The sequence below is a fragment of the Rhamphochromis sp. 'chilingali' genome (assembly GCF_963969265.1).
Source record: "Rhamphochromis sp. 'chilingali' genome assembly, chromosome: 3".
NCBI lineage: Eukaryota > Metazoa > Chordata > Actinopteri > Cichliformes > Cichlidae > Rhamphochromis > Rhamphochromis sp. 'chilingali'.
In genome coordinates this window covers 23,430,705-23,443,517 of record NC_137931.1, presented here as the reverse complement: position 1 = coordinate 23,443,517, position 12,813 = coordinate 23,430,705, and the positions used below count along the sequence as shown (strand labels likewise).

The following is a 12,813-nucleotide window of genomic DNA, read 5'->3' as shown; positions in this document are numbered from 1 at the left end:
CACCGTGGCCCTCCACCCCACCTTAGAGCTGACTCAGTTACATTAATTAATATTAAAATGTGCGTCTGCACGCGGACTATTTACGCCATTAAAAAACATACACGTCGCGTGCTATGTGATCCAGGCCACTGAGAGTCTGACGTGACTGAAAGATCTTAAAAGCAGACGAGGGGAAAGTGTTTCCCTTTGCGGGGGCTACGGACTCCATTCACTGAAATATTCTGGCGAGCTGTTAGGAAGCACCAAAACGCGCCAATCCAAGTTTTGCGCACGGGGGATTTTATTTGTTATCCAAATCCACACGCCAGCGCCGAGAAAGAGTCACGGTGAGAGGATAACAAGTAATGATGCGCAATTAGTGCGCGGGCACAGGATGAGAAATGGAAACGCCAACTGTGCGCTCCAGTCACGTGGCTGCGCTTTATGATTTCTGCGCTCCGGATCTGTCTCCAGTCGCGCTGCGTGGAGAGGAGACGCGCACTTTGCGGGCAGGAGCTTCTTCTTCTACTACTTCTCCTCCCCTCTCTCTCTTTTTCTTCGCTGTCACTTCAGTCAGCCGGGAGGATGAGCGGATCCGAGTCCGGGCTGCCTCTGCGGCGGGTCGACCTCCTTGTCTTATAACAACCTCAGGGAGTCCACGCGTGTTTGTCCCCCCATTCTTCTTCTCTTCATGTTTCCCCTCCGAGCATCATTTGGGAGAGAATGCGTCTGCTCGTTTTCGCGACTTTGCTCGGAGTCCTCCTCGATGCGGGTAGGTGCAACTTTGGGGAGACCGCAGTGGTCTCGTATGATGATAGAAGTCATGTCCACGCACAGAGAGGAAATGCAGACTTCGTTTAGAGCCAGTCGAGATGAACTTTACTTTATAGCCGGTGTAACATTTTGGAGACTCGTCTTTGTGCCAATAGATAAAGAATAAAAAAAGAGAATCTTTCCAGATGTTTTTAGATAAGTGGAGAAACAGCAGGAAGGATTTATGGTTTTGGAGAAGGAGTGCCCCCCTCCCCACCCCACACCTCACACACCCCGAGCTCATTTTGGAGCAAAGTGGGAACAATAGTAACACAGATCCACGCCAATGACGCCCTTTAAAAGTGCGAGCCGCTTGTTCCCGCTGCTGCATGACTTTCTGCCACATCGCGCTGATAGTATTTAGTTGTTCCGAAGTGCGTCAGGTGATTGGAGTTCAGAGGATGGCGATATAGAAGTAGCAAAAAGGATGTGGTTTGTGGTCTGTTTTCTTTAGCGGAACTAAGAAAACGGGGGATTTGAAGCAGTTTTCTAGAAGTGATGAGCAGAGCTCGGGAGCTGGATGCTGCTCTGGTGTCCTGATTTCAGGAGTCTGCAGGTTTTGCTTGGTTTAAATGTTTTAGGGTGGTGTTGTGGTGGTGGATATGATATGAGGACCTTTAAAGTTGGAGGTGAATGCTTGCTGCCATTTAAATGATTGCACCAGTGATATCTATAAGCTTGAGTGGGATGTTTAGAGCAGGCGTTTCTGCAGGGATGGATTTTTGAGCTGCTCTGATGAAGATATCCTAGCATGGAGCAGTAAGTGAGCATACGCAGTGATCTGATGAAAAATGCTGAGATTTGATTATATAAATTTATAGACTTTGCTTTTAGTTATGATGCAGAGAGGTGGCACTGAGTCTGTAGATCATCTGATTTCCAACCGTAGCAGTCACTTAAACAGGACTACAACGTCATTGTGGGCACTGTGATGTCTAATTCATATGTTTACTTACACTCGCTTTCTTTTTGCCTCACGGTTTGAGCAGATCTCTGCAGAGCATGAGGCATCTCAAGGTTTCTGGCAATAGGAGAAGAATAAATATTTTTGTGATTTCTGGGCTCATTTTTTCTCATACAGTATAAAAGTTAATAAAGGCCTATGGTGCTCTTTCAAAATAAAGGCTGAATATATGTATTTCAAATTAATCCTCACGATTTAGCTTGATGACTGCAAAAGAAATATGTCTGCTGCATCTGCAATGACTGACGGAGTCCAGTCCACCTTTTAAATTAGAGCTGATCTTTTAACGCTCCACAGAGAACATGCAAAGAACAGAATGATTTATTTGAAAAATGAGGACCGAGTAGGTCTTTGAACAGCTCCTGTGGGGTCTGCAGGTGCCTCTGCTGGTAAGTTAAAAAAAAGCGGCAGATGAAATTGGCAAAAACCCACATAAAAGTGCATTTGTATATTTACAAGAGGTTGCCGTAGCAATCTGGACCCTGGTTTTAGTACCTCAGGGGATGAGGATGCAGATGGGTCATCTATGCACTGGCAGATTACATTTAACGCGGCAGCTTTGTGTTGTAAATGGAGTTTTATCAGCTATAAAATCCACGGGTTACCAGGGAATTAAGAACAGCCACTCTGAGCTTTGCTGATGTGTTTTCTTTACGGCTTATTCTGTGTGAATTTATAACCTCTCTGCTGACACTCGAGACATCCAATAAAAGAGAGCAAAGAAAAACATGTGCTTTTATGTGCTTCGTGCAGTCAGGAGACCTTGTCACTGTCCATCTGCTTGTAGGCGTAAAGTCAAAACACCCAGCGGGAGATAAAAAGATGACAGAGCGCTCTCGTGGAGCGCCATTAGTCATGTTTGGAGCAAATATACCGTTGAACAAATGGTATATGTGCTAAAATCTGTACAAGCATCTATTGCTCAACTCTGGGAGAACACAGGGGATGAAATAAACACACAGCCCTGATTCACAGATACTGTGAACAATTATCAATAATCCAAGAAAAATAGTCCTGTGAAGAGCAGCTTCAAACTTGAGAAAAGTCTGGCAAACTTCATCAGTCGTCACCTGTGCTGTTCATATGACGAATAACGCCTATCCTGACTTGCTTTAAAGCTGCTGTTTGAAGAGGACAGGCTGAAGCCCGTACACACTCACAGGATCAGCCATGATTAGGTTTACAGTGAGGGAGAAAGGGTGACATCACCACACACCTGTGGTGGCCAGTTGCTATGGTGCATAACGCCACTGAGAGGAGGGGGAGGTGTGAAAAACCCTGTTGTCTGAGTCACTGAGGTCCAGGCTCTGGAGAGGCCAGTCAATCAAATAAATGTAGCTGTTGCCAATTAGACACTTTCCAGATGGTTTTGCATGGCGGATCAAAATCTGACGGTAGTTTTCTGTGTTCAAAATATATTCATTTTGACAAGATCTCTAACACCACTGGCTGAAATGCTGCCCCAAACCATGACAGAGCCTCCACCGTGTTTTACAGGTGGCTGTAGACACTCGTTGTTAAGTTAAACTGGGACTGAAAATGAGTTTTTTTTGTTTGTTTGTTTTTTTGTGTCCCGTTTGGATCTTTAGCCATCAGAATTGTTGTCTTAAGGCCAAGAAAGATGCCAAGCGGATTTATTTTACCAATTTTACAACTGCAAAGCTCTCCAGCGAGTAGTGCGGTGCTCTGAACAGATAATTGGAGGTGAGCTTCCCTCCCTCCAAGACATCTACAGGAAGCGCTGCCTGAGGAAAGCGGGGAGGATCATCAAGGACTCCAGTCACCCCAGCCATAAACTGTTCAGACTACTTCCCTCAGGAAGGAGGTTCTGCAGCATCCGGTCCCGAACCAGCAGACTGAGAGACAGCTTCTTCCACCAGGCCATCAGACTGCTGAACACGTCATAGACACCTCAGCTTCACTACTGGAACTTCAACATTATGCACTCCATACTGTACAGTAATGCCACTGTTTTGCACATGTCTCAACTCTGTATATTTTTATATATTTTATTTTATTGTTTACTCTATTTAAATTGTAAAATATGTGTATACACACACACACACACACACACACACACACACACACACACACACACACACACACACACACACACACACACACACACGTGGAAAACATTTAGTATACACATCCAGAAATGCATATACCATTATATATTGTACATATATTTATTAGTTTCAGATGTAGCCATTCTTGTATTTTGCCTGTTTATGTTATTGTATTTTGCACAACTCTGTTGCTTGTGAAGCTCGCACACAAGAATTTCACTCGTATGTACTGTACCAATGTACCTGCACATGTGATGTGACAATAAAAGTGATTTGATTTGATTTGATTTGGATCATCATGGCCTTGCCATATTGGTCCATTTGATTGACCTTTATTATAAGTATGAATTTATTTTATTTTCGGTTGCTACAAACGGGACAGACATGACTGGGGGATAGGACAGGGAGAAAGAATGAAAGAAAGAGAGGGAGAGAAAGAAAACCAAAGGGGAGAAGAGACGGTGAGAAGGGGGGGAGGAGAGAAAAAAAACCAAAACACCTGAAAATGAGTTTAAAAGCAGGCAATACTCGTGGACCAAGTGACTTAATTTAATGGCCGGCAGGGGGTGTCTGCTATTGCTTTTCAGATTGTACACACTCTCCTTGGTTTACGACCTCAGTAAACACTTTTTCTGATCGTTTGATGGACTCAAACGCTAGATTCAAGTTCTAGGTAATGATTGGAAAATTAAAAAATCATATTGCTTGAAATTTCATAGCTTTGCACAGTCACATTAATCACAGAGCATCATTCATTATCACTCAGTGGTGCATAATAGAAGAATGCAGCTTATGGGCATATTTTTAAGTCTTTAAAGTATCAATAAGTAATATCAAAGTTTATTCAACCGATCTCTCAGGAAGCTAAGATTCCACCTGCTGCTAATCTTGAGTTTGCAAACCTCTTGGAAACAGTGGCTAGGCCTATCTTTCTCATTTTCTTCACAAGATAAAAAAATCTAGCCAAGTTTTTAAGCTCCGCGCTTTTGACATTTGACAAAAAAACAAATGTTAAACGCATTCCTTTGCTTATCAAGCTGTGACGGGAGGATTGATTATCCACGTGAAGAACTCTGTAGGGCGGGAAACAAAAACAGTCCTGCAATAACTGAACATTTCTGCTTCCACTCTGTGTGGCAGGAGATACCCTTCAGATTCAGTGCTACCAGTGTGAGGAGATGAAGCACAATGACTGCTCCACGCCAGAGTACATCGTCAACTGTACCGTCAACGTACAGGACATGTGCCAGAAGGAGGTGCTGGTCAAATCTGATGGTAAGCCGCTTCTCGTTGTTAGCTCATGAAGTCTGGCAATGCCTCAGTAGAGGCCCCAACGTTACAGAGATTACAGAATTATGTATGCTTGATGGAGGAATGTCTTTCTTGGTTTTCTCATTCCTTTACGCGCTCCAGAACAGAGTCCATAAAGGTTGAGAGACTGGGATTAATGCACAGTCTGAGCCAGCCAAAAGTACAAAGATAGAGTTTCTGTCTATCAGTAGAAAGAAGGAAGGTGACCGTCTGGAAACCAGAGATGAAACTGAAAACACATCGCTCAGAGAGAACGTGACTTCTTAAGTTTTCTTCTCTGCCATTTAGGTGAGGCTGCCGTAATTGACTACGCTCGTTTTGGTCGTAGCATGACTTTTATTTTCAAGTCACGTAAGTGGAGCCTACATAAACAACTCTTTAAATTAACTGTGATGTTTGCAGATGTGTGTAATTTTCTCTGTCATTAGTGACAAAAAAGAAAGTACCCAAGGATACCCAACTTCTTCCATCCCAAAATACCTGTTAATCGTTGTGTCTTATTGACTGGTCCAAAAGAGCAATCTCCTGTGATTTTCAGTGAAATAGATATTGTTATCTGTAATTTAGTTCCTTTGCTCTGCTTTGAAGGAAAAGAGAAGCACTGACTGATGTGTAGGCTGACTCTGGTGTAGGACTCGGTATCACAGAGGGGACACTGGGCTGTGGTACAGTGTGTAAAAATGTTCCAGTTGTAAACCTACATAAACGTTCCCATCCATTGCTTTTTTTTTTTTATTTGCAGGCTCGTTTTCACATAAGCCTTATTTGTATTGTGATGTTGTTTTGCTGATCCAAAACCCCAGCTGACTGAAACTACTTCATTCAGCTCATTTGTCAAAGACAAGAGGCTTTCATTCAGCTGCCACTGAGATTAGATTAGTTTTGTGCCGCCTTACAAGAAATAAAATAGCTCAGTCTATAGAGTGAAAAAAACTGACAGTTTGGAAAAGAGGTGGGACAATTTTTTAAGCAGACATTTTTTTAAAATTCCAAACTAGGAAACCTACCAGGGGTCATGTGGTAGAAAATGCAAAAAAAGATTAACAAACCTCCATTTATTGTCTAAAAATGTATAAATATGAAATAATAAAAGGAAAAGTGGATACAACCACAATACGGGTGTAGCGTTTGAACTTTTATTTCACATCCAGAGCAGTATAAGGTAGGAAGTTTAATTTGTTTTGGGCACCAGAATATTATTTTGAGCTATCTCAAAATTTGAACTTACTGAGTATCTTAAAATTTCAAGTTAAAATTTTGGCATATCTAATTCGAAATTTCAAGTTTTTTTTTTTGTTTTGAGATGCTATCTAACATTTTAATTTATTGATGGTAAAACTAAATAATTAAAATTCAGTAGCAAAATCAAGCTTCCATAAAATATTTATCTGTACATTTATCTGTGTATTTATCTGCTAACATCTGTTTGGCTAACTAGCATAGCCAAGTATGAAAAGTATTAGCATAGCATTTCTTCAAAGACCAAAGCTCATCATTAACTTTAAGGTTGTTGAGTTAAATCTTATTTAAAGAGCTGTGAAAGATCCAAGGTGCTCTCAGTTTCTAAACAGAAATTATTAACGTGATTTTCATTACATTTTGAGGACGTTTACACTTTAGCATCCCCAGCTAACATAATCAAAAGATGTGCACAGACAACGGCTAGTTCTTCTAAAAGTCTTTTCTATTATAGTGTTGGGAAAAAAACATTTTCAGTTTTATTCAGTCCTGTTCCTTTAGTTCAATTTCTTCCATGTAACAAATGTATTTTTATTTAATCTAGATATTAATTAACCTAGTATCAAACATATTTTTGTAACATTGCTTCTAAGGCCCAAACAGTCATTAGCTATCAGTTTGCTTTGTTCACTCTTATTTAAAGACCCGAGTGGGAGCTTGTGCAAAATGCTATTAGAATCTGAGTTACAACTGTCAACAGTAACCTGTTCTTTGTTGGATTTTGGTGTTTACATATAGCTCGATTTTAAAAAAAAAAGAAAAATCTTCCGTTGTAGTACTGATATTAATATAATTAATCCAAGGCTAAAGCACATCATTAATTATCATTTTATTGTGTAAATGTTTTTCCTGCCTTAACAATTATGTTAATATATATATATTAATATCAGTTTAATTTCTGATATTATGCAAATCAGAAATTAAACCAACATTAGTGACTGTAATCTGTTTTTTGCTCAATTTTTACTAAATTTGGGGATGTTTATTTTTCAACTACTCCATCTTTACACGGTATTGTGCATTTGCTTTCCCTAACATGTTTGCAGCCTAGTATTTGAAGTAAAAATATTCTTTATTTTTACAGACTGTCAATATTATGTTTGCAGCTACCTGCAAAAGTCCCTTCAGATAACAAACTTATCATTGATTGGCTTATCAGATTTTTCCTATTAGTTGTCAAATCTCAGACAGCACGTGGCTTGATGAAGTGTCTTATAATTGGAAGTTTATAGGTTCAGTGCTTGCAACAAAGTAGCCTTGCGTGGTGTCCTTGAGTAAAACATTGATCCCTCATAGCATTGCCTCAGATAGTAATTTTAGGCTTTACCTTGACAGACAGAGAAGCAGTTCTGTAGAAACATGTGCCTTATTACCACATACCAAACAAGCACTATCAAGGGGAAAAAATGCTAAGATGCACATTTTTCCTGCCTTTCCACTTAATGGAACTCCCTGCTGCAGAAATTGAATTTATCTGAATTTGATTTAATCCACACAGCAAAGGAATGTTTCATTTGCAGACAACAGAAACAACCACATGAATAATACAGTAACAATACCACATAGATGACAAAATGCTTCCTATATCAAGCATACCGTAGAAAAACATAACAAATAACAGCAATAGGTACCAGATAGAGAAAGGTTACTTGATAAAGAAGTCAGAAAGTGCAGAGTGAATAAAAAGCATTTTTCCAACACATCGCAGAAACAAATTGTCCCTCACCGCACAACGTTAGTTAATAAAAGGAGACAGGAAATCAGTACTTTCAAAGTCCAAATAGGACAATAAAGTACTGCAGCTCTTATAAGTTGAGTCTAAGCAATCTTATTACAGCAGGGACAATGAATCCACATTTCTTTGCAACTTTTGTTAAATGCATTTCCAACTACTGGAATCTCTTTTACTATTTTTACTATTTTTTCTGTTTGAACACTGGAAACATTTAGAGAGCTCTTGATTATTATTTTCAGGGATACATTATCGGAAATCGTGTGCATCCTCGGGGGCTTGCCTCATCGCCTCCTCTGGCTACCAGCAGTTCTGCACCGGCAGGTTGAATTCAGTCTGCATCTCCTGCTGCAACACCCCACTCTGCAACGGCCCCAAGAGGAAGCGTCCCACCAACTCGGCGGCAACGACCACCCTGCAGACGAACCGGCCTCTTCTTCTTTTCCTGCTCGCACTGCTGCTCCTCCTACTGACGTAGATGATGTTCCCGCCACAACTTCGCTGTACAGTTTGTTTTCTGTCTAAACCATTTAAAAGAATTTACCTTTCCAATCAGAATTAAAGTCAAGTTTGTAAAAGAAAGCATGGTGTTAAAACCACATAAGCGAGGGGATAATAAGACGGTAGATTTAATGTGGGTTTTTTTGGGTTTTTTTTTTAAATCAGTGTGACCCAAAATGACTGAGGCACTGAGCTTATCAAACACGACAGTAATTACTCAAATCAGGGCCAAGAGACATTTATCCACAGATTTCTGCAAAGACCAAAGGGTTTTTACAAATTTGCCCATGGGGCCATTAAAAAAAATGTAGGTTTTAGACACTTTTGCTTTGCTCTCACCTTGCACACAAGGAAAGTGCATCCATCATTCATGCGGAGTATATTTTTCCATAAATAGGTGATATAAACAGGGATATTCCGTACTGCAGAGCCAGTGATCTATTGCTGCTGAACTTCTACTTCTAAAATAAAGCCCAAGTAACAAAAACCCCAGTTCCTTGAATGGCCACTTGGTGAAGGTCACTGCAAAAGGAAGCCAGTCCCCCGAGTACCTTTAAATCAGATATACACATGCTCAAAGCATCTCCCCCCCACACCGAAAAAAAAAGAAGCTTTGGTTTGTTTCTTTTCAGTAAAACTTAATTTTTCTGACACTCCATCATTTCAGTTTTATTAAAACCTCAGTTAGGGACCAGTCTGCAACCATCTGGCAACCACCGGTGCCAAGGGAAGAATCTGTATTCCTCAACCAGTGAGATCATGATTGCTTTTGTTGGTAGCATTCAAAGAGGTCTCCTTTTGATTGCTTTAGTCACTAGCCGTTTGCCAGGATTGTCAGTAGCTGACATGAGAGACACCGACTTAGCTGCAAACAAATCAAACAGTGGGAAAACTACAAATAATGCAATGGAAACTAGAAATGCAATGACCAAATAAAGGTATCTCCTTTTTTAATGTGTTGCTTGCATCAAAAAGGTACAACATTTACTTTGAAGGCAAAGATTCTCTGTGTCTGGTTTGCATCTTTTGCAAATTTTACTAAAGATTGGGAAGTAGTTGGTAAGTGTTTGCAGACAGGTCAGCATCTTCCGTGTAAACCACAGGTATCAACAGCAGTCTGCTAGCAGTCAAAGCAATCTCAAGGAAGTTTTGGCACAGCACCCTCTTTGCTACCAATTTCTCCTGGTAAAAATCAGCAACCTCCAGCAACTGCTCTCCATGTGGTTGGTTTTTCCTTGGCTTCGAGTTAAGCATGATTAAAGGTATGGACAGTACTGCAAGGGATGAAGTACCAAACTCAAAGCCTCAATGGATAGTCTACAAATCACTGGGTAATGTTATGGTGGGCCATCCGTCTTATATATACAGTGTATGAGCTCAGCCTGTAGCTTCACCACAGAGAGATGGAGCTAAACTAGGTACAGGACCTTTTGTCGGCCCTCTTTTAGGTAAAGCTGATCAAGTGTGAGTTAATGCTTTAGTTCAGAGGTGGGCAACTCCAGGCCTCGAGGGCCGGTGTCCTGCAGATTTTAGATCTCACCCTGGGTCAACACACCTGAATCACATGATTAGTTCATTACCAGGCCTCCGGAGAACTTCAAGAAATGTTGAGGAGGTAATTTAGCCATTTAAATCAGCTGTGTTCATTCAAAAACCTGCAGGACACCGGCCCTCTAGGCATGGAGTTGCCCGCCCCTGCTTTAGTTATAGCTCACAACAGGTTGTCTTAGTTGTGCACAAAACCTGGAAGCTATGAGAGGAACCTGACCTGGGTGACAAAGAACACTGTGCTTCTTTAACAGATTAAACAAACAAGTCTTGTTATGTCATTTTGACAGTTTTAGAAGTGAAGGTAGGTGACTCTTGTCTTCTAGACAGAGCGAGGGGGATTGTTTTCCCCTTTTTTCCAGTGATTAGCTGAGCTAACTACCATCTGGCTGTAAACGTAATGGGCAGATGTGAGACTAGTATCAATCGTCTCATTTGATATGCACTAGAAAGCAAATTAGCATATGTCCTCAATCTATTACTCTTAAATTAGCTAAGGGAAATCTTAATGCTGCTCTCTACAGTGATAACTGCTTTTCCTGCTTTGCAACAGTTTGGAGGCCCTAAACAAATAATTTTTCTCATCTTTTAATAAATGAATGTGAGTGGAGTGCACAAAGCCCTGATTTCAACCAAAATTCAACAAAACAGCGAGTGTCGGATCGTATGTGTTGCCTGAGTTCACTGGCTGTGAGATATTTAGCATGAAGGTGAAAAGACTAAACACACACAGAAATGGTTTCAAAGTTACTGTTTTAAGATAGTGTTTTCTTTTTCTTTCTTTCTTTCTTTTTAAACAAATACATACGATGTGCTTTTTGTTGCCACAGGTTCATCCCGGGGTCTGGACCTTACGAGGAGATTTGGACACCACATCGGCTTCGTAGCTTCTCAGCTTTATGGAAAACTGTCAGTGTTATTGATAAAATGGCGTAACCGCTGAGAGTGACACTGAAACCCCGGAGAAGTGAAAGCATACAGAGCTTTGTGAATCATTGATTGCTCGGGTTTGAAGAGGATGCGGCTGAGTCATCTCTCGCCTTTTTTTCTTTCTTTTCTCTTTTTTTTTTCTCTTTTGGCTTTTTGTGAAGTGGAGTGTTTATGTGAAGAAGCTGGTCTCAAGTTATTTTCTGGTTATTAGATGCTGTAAAAAAAAAAAAAGTGCTGGTGGAGGTTATAATACTTTTGAGCTTTTTCATTTTCTGGTCTTACGGTTTGAAACGGCGCTGCTGGTTTCATTTTCCTGTCGACGCTGTGGCTGTTTATGCTCTGAATACACAGATTTGACCTTACGAAGCCAAACTTTAGTTTTATTTCTCATATGTTACCGTGAAGACTGCACATTGACTGAGGCAACAAGTTGAAGGTTTCCCAGCTCTCTCGCACCTTCCTTTCACATTTATGCTTATTCTCCACTATCAACCGTCATTTCTCTTTGTTTCTGCGTTGTCAATCATAGGGTTGCTTCTGCGATATAAAGCACTATTAGTAGGCATTAATATTCCTGTGTAGAATGATCTATTAAATTGTCTCATAACCTTCATATTACATAGTGCAGAATAATAAGAAAAAAATATAAGTACAAATAAAATTCTCACTCGAGACTTGCTTCAGGTGATCTCTGTCATATTTCCCTTTAAGTATCCTTCATGGCCCCAAAATCACGGTTCCCTCTGCATGCTGTAAAACAAATTTCATAACTGAAACCTGATTTGATTCTCATATTTCAGTGTTCAGATGAGCATTTTAGAAAATTTCTGCATTTATATTTGCCTCTAAATGATCTGTTTGCCTATTTATTCTTATCACGGATATTTGTTTTGCTGCTTGCGTTGGCTATCTGTACCGTATCGTATTTATTCTGTGGTGAATGTGCTGTGGACGGCGATGCAGACACTCCGGCGCTGTATTTTAATGCCACACGTGAAGGTTTTAACGGTCCCGAGGAGAGCGCAGGACAAGAAACTGCAGTTCAAGAACGTCAAGAGGAAAGGCATACTTGAGTTTATTATTTCTAGATTTGAAAAAGCTGTGTCAGAGACGGGGCCATCTGATAAACTTTTGTCTTTTTATTGATCTTCTGTGAAGAGTAACACTGTATTCTGCTGATATGTGATGTAAATAAATGTTGCAGAAATGTTGCAGAAAAACTGCCGTTAAGCAGCAAGACGTTGTGATTTCACTCTAAGAGCTCGTTCACTTTGTGTTTGAAAACTAAGAAGTTTAACAGATAATGGAGCGCAAAATATTAAACATTTAATAATAACTCTGTTACTTTTTGGAAACTTCTTGGTCTATGTAATTAAGACAATTTAAGGCGGGGAAATTGTCAAGAAATTGCAAGACTTCTGACCAAAGCAATAATAATTCATTAAAACGACACTAGAAGCTAAAAATATTAGAAATTGTATTTAAATGAAATAACAATAAAAACAAACAGAAACAATATTGTGTGCTTATAAAACAAACTAAATTTATAATTTATGGATAGGGAAATGTCCTTGGCTTTAGTCTTGGTCAGTGTGGTCAAATTTGTCCAACAAGCACCGAGACAGTCTGGACATTTATCGAGACCAGCATGTCCGCATGTCGTCAAGTGTTTGCATTGTAATTGCTAGTCTGAACCTATCAAATCTGCCCCTAACAAATGTCACGCA

The 12,813-nt window shown here is 40.2% G+C and overlaps 1 protein-coding gene across 2 annotated transcripts; it reads left to right on the top strand.

Moving 5' to 3' along the window:
- The first annotated feature begins 480 nt into the window (after positions 1-480).
- LOC308394012 (ly6/PLAUR domain-containing protein 1-like) lies at positions 481-12,205 on the top strand. 2 transcript variants are annotated; one of them, XM_080878106.1, is made up of 5 exons: positions 481-751; positions 4,966-5,100; positions 5,425-5,487; positions 8,350-8,610; positions 10,987-12,205. In XM_080878106.1, the coding sequence occupies exons 1-4, from the start codon at positions 703-705 to the stop codon at positions 8,583-8,585; spliced, it is 483 nt and encodes a 160-aa protein (XP_080734232.1). In that variant the 5' UTR covers positions 481-702; the 3' UTR covers positions 8,586-8,610; positions 10,987-12,205. The 2 variants fall into 2 exon arrangements, with proteins under 2 accessions (XP_080734232.1, XP_080734233.1); XM_080878107.1 differs by lacking the exon at positions 5,425-5,487.
- Positions 12,206-12,813: the final 608 nt, after the last annotated feature.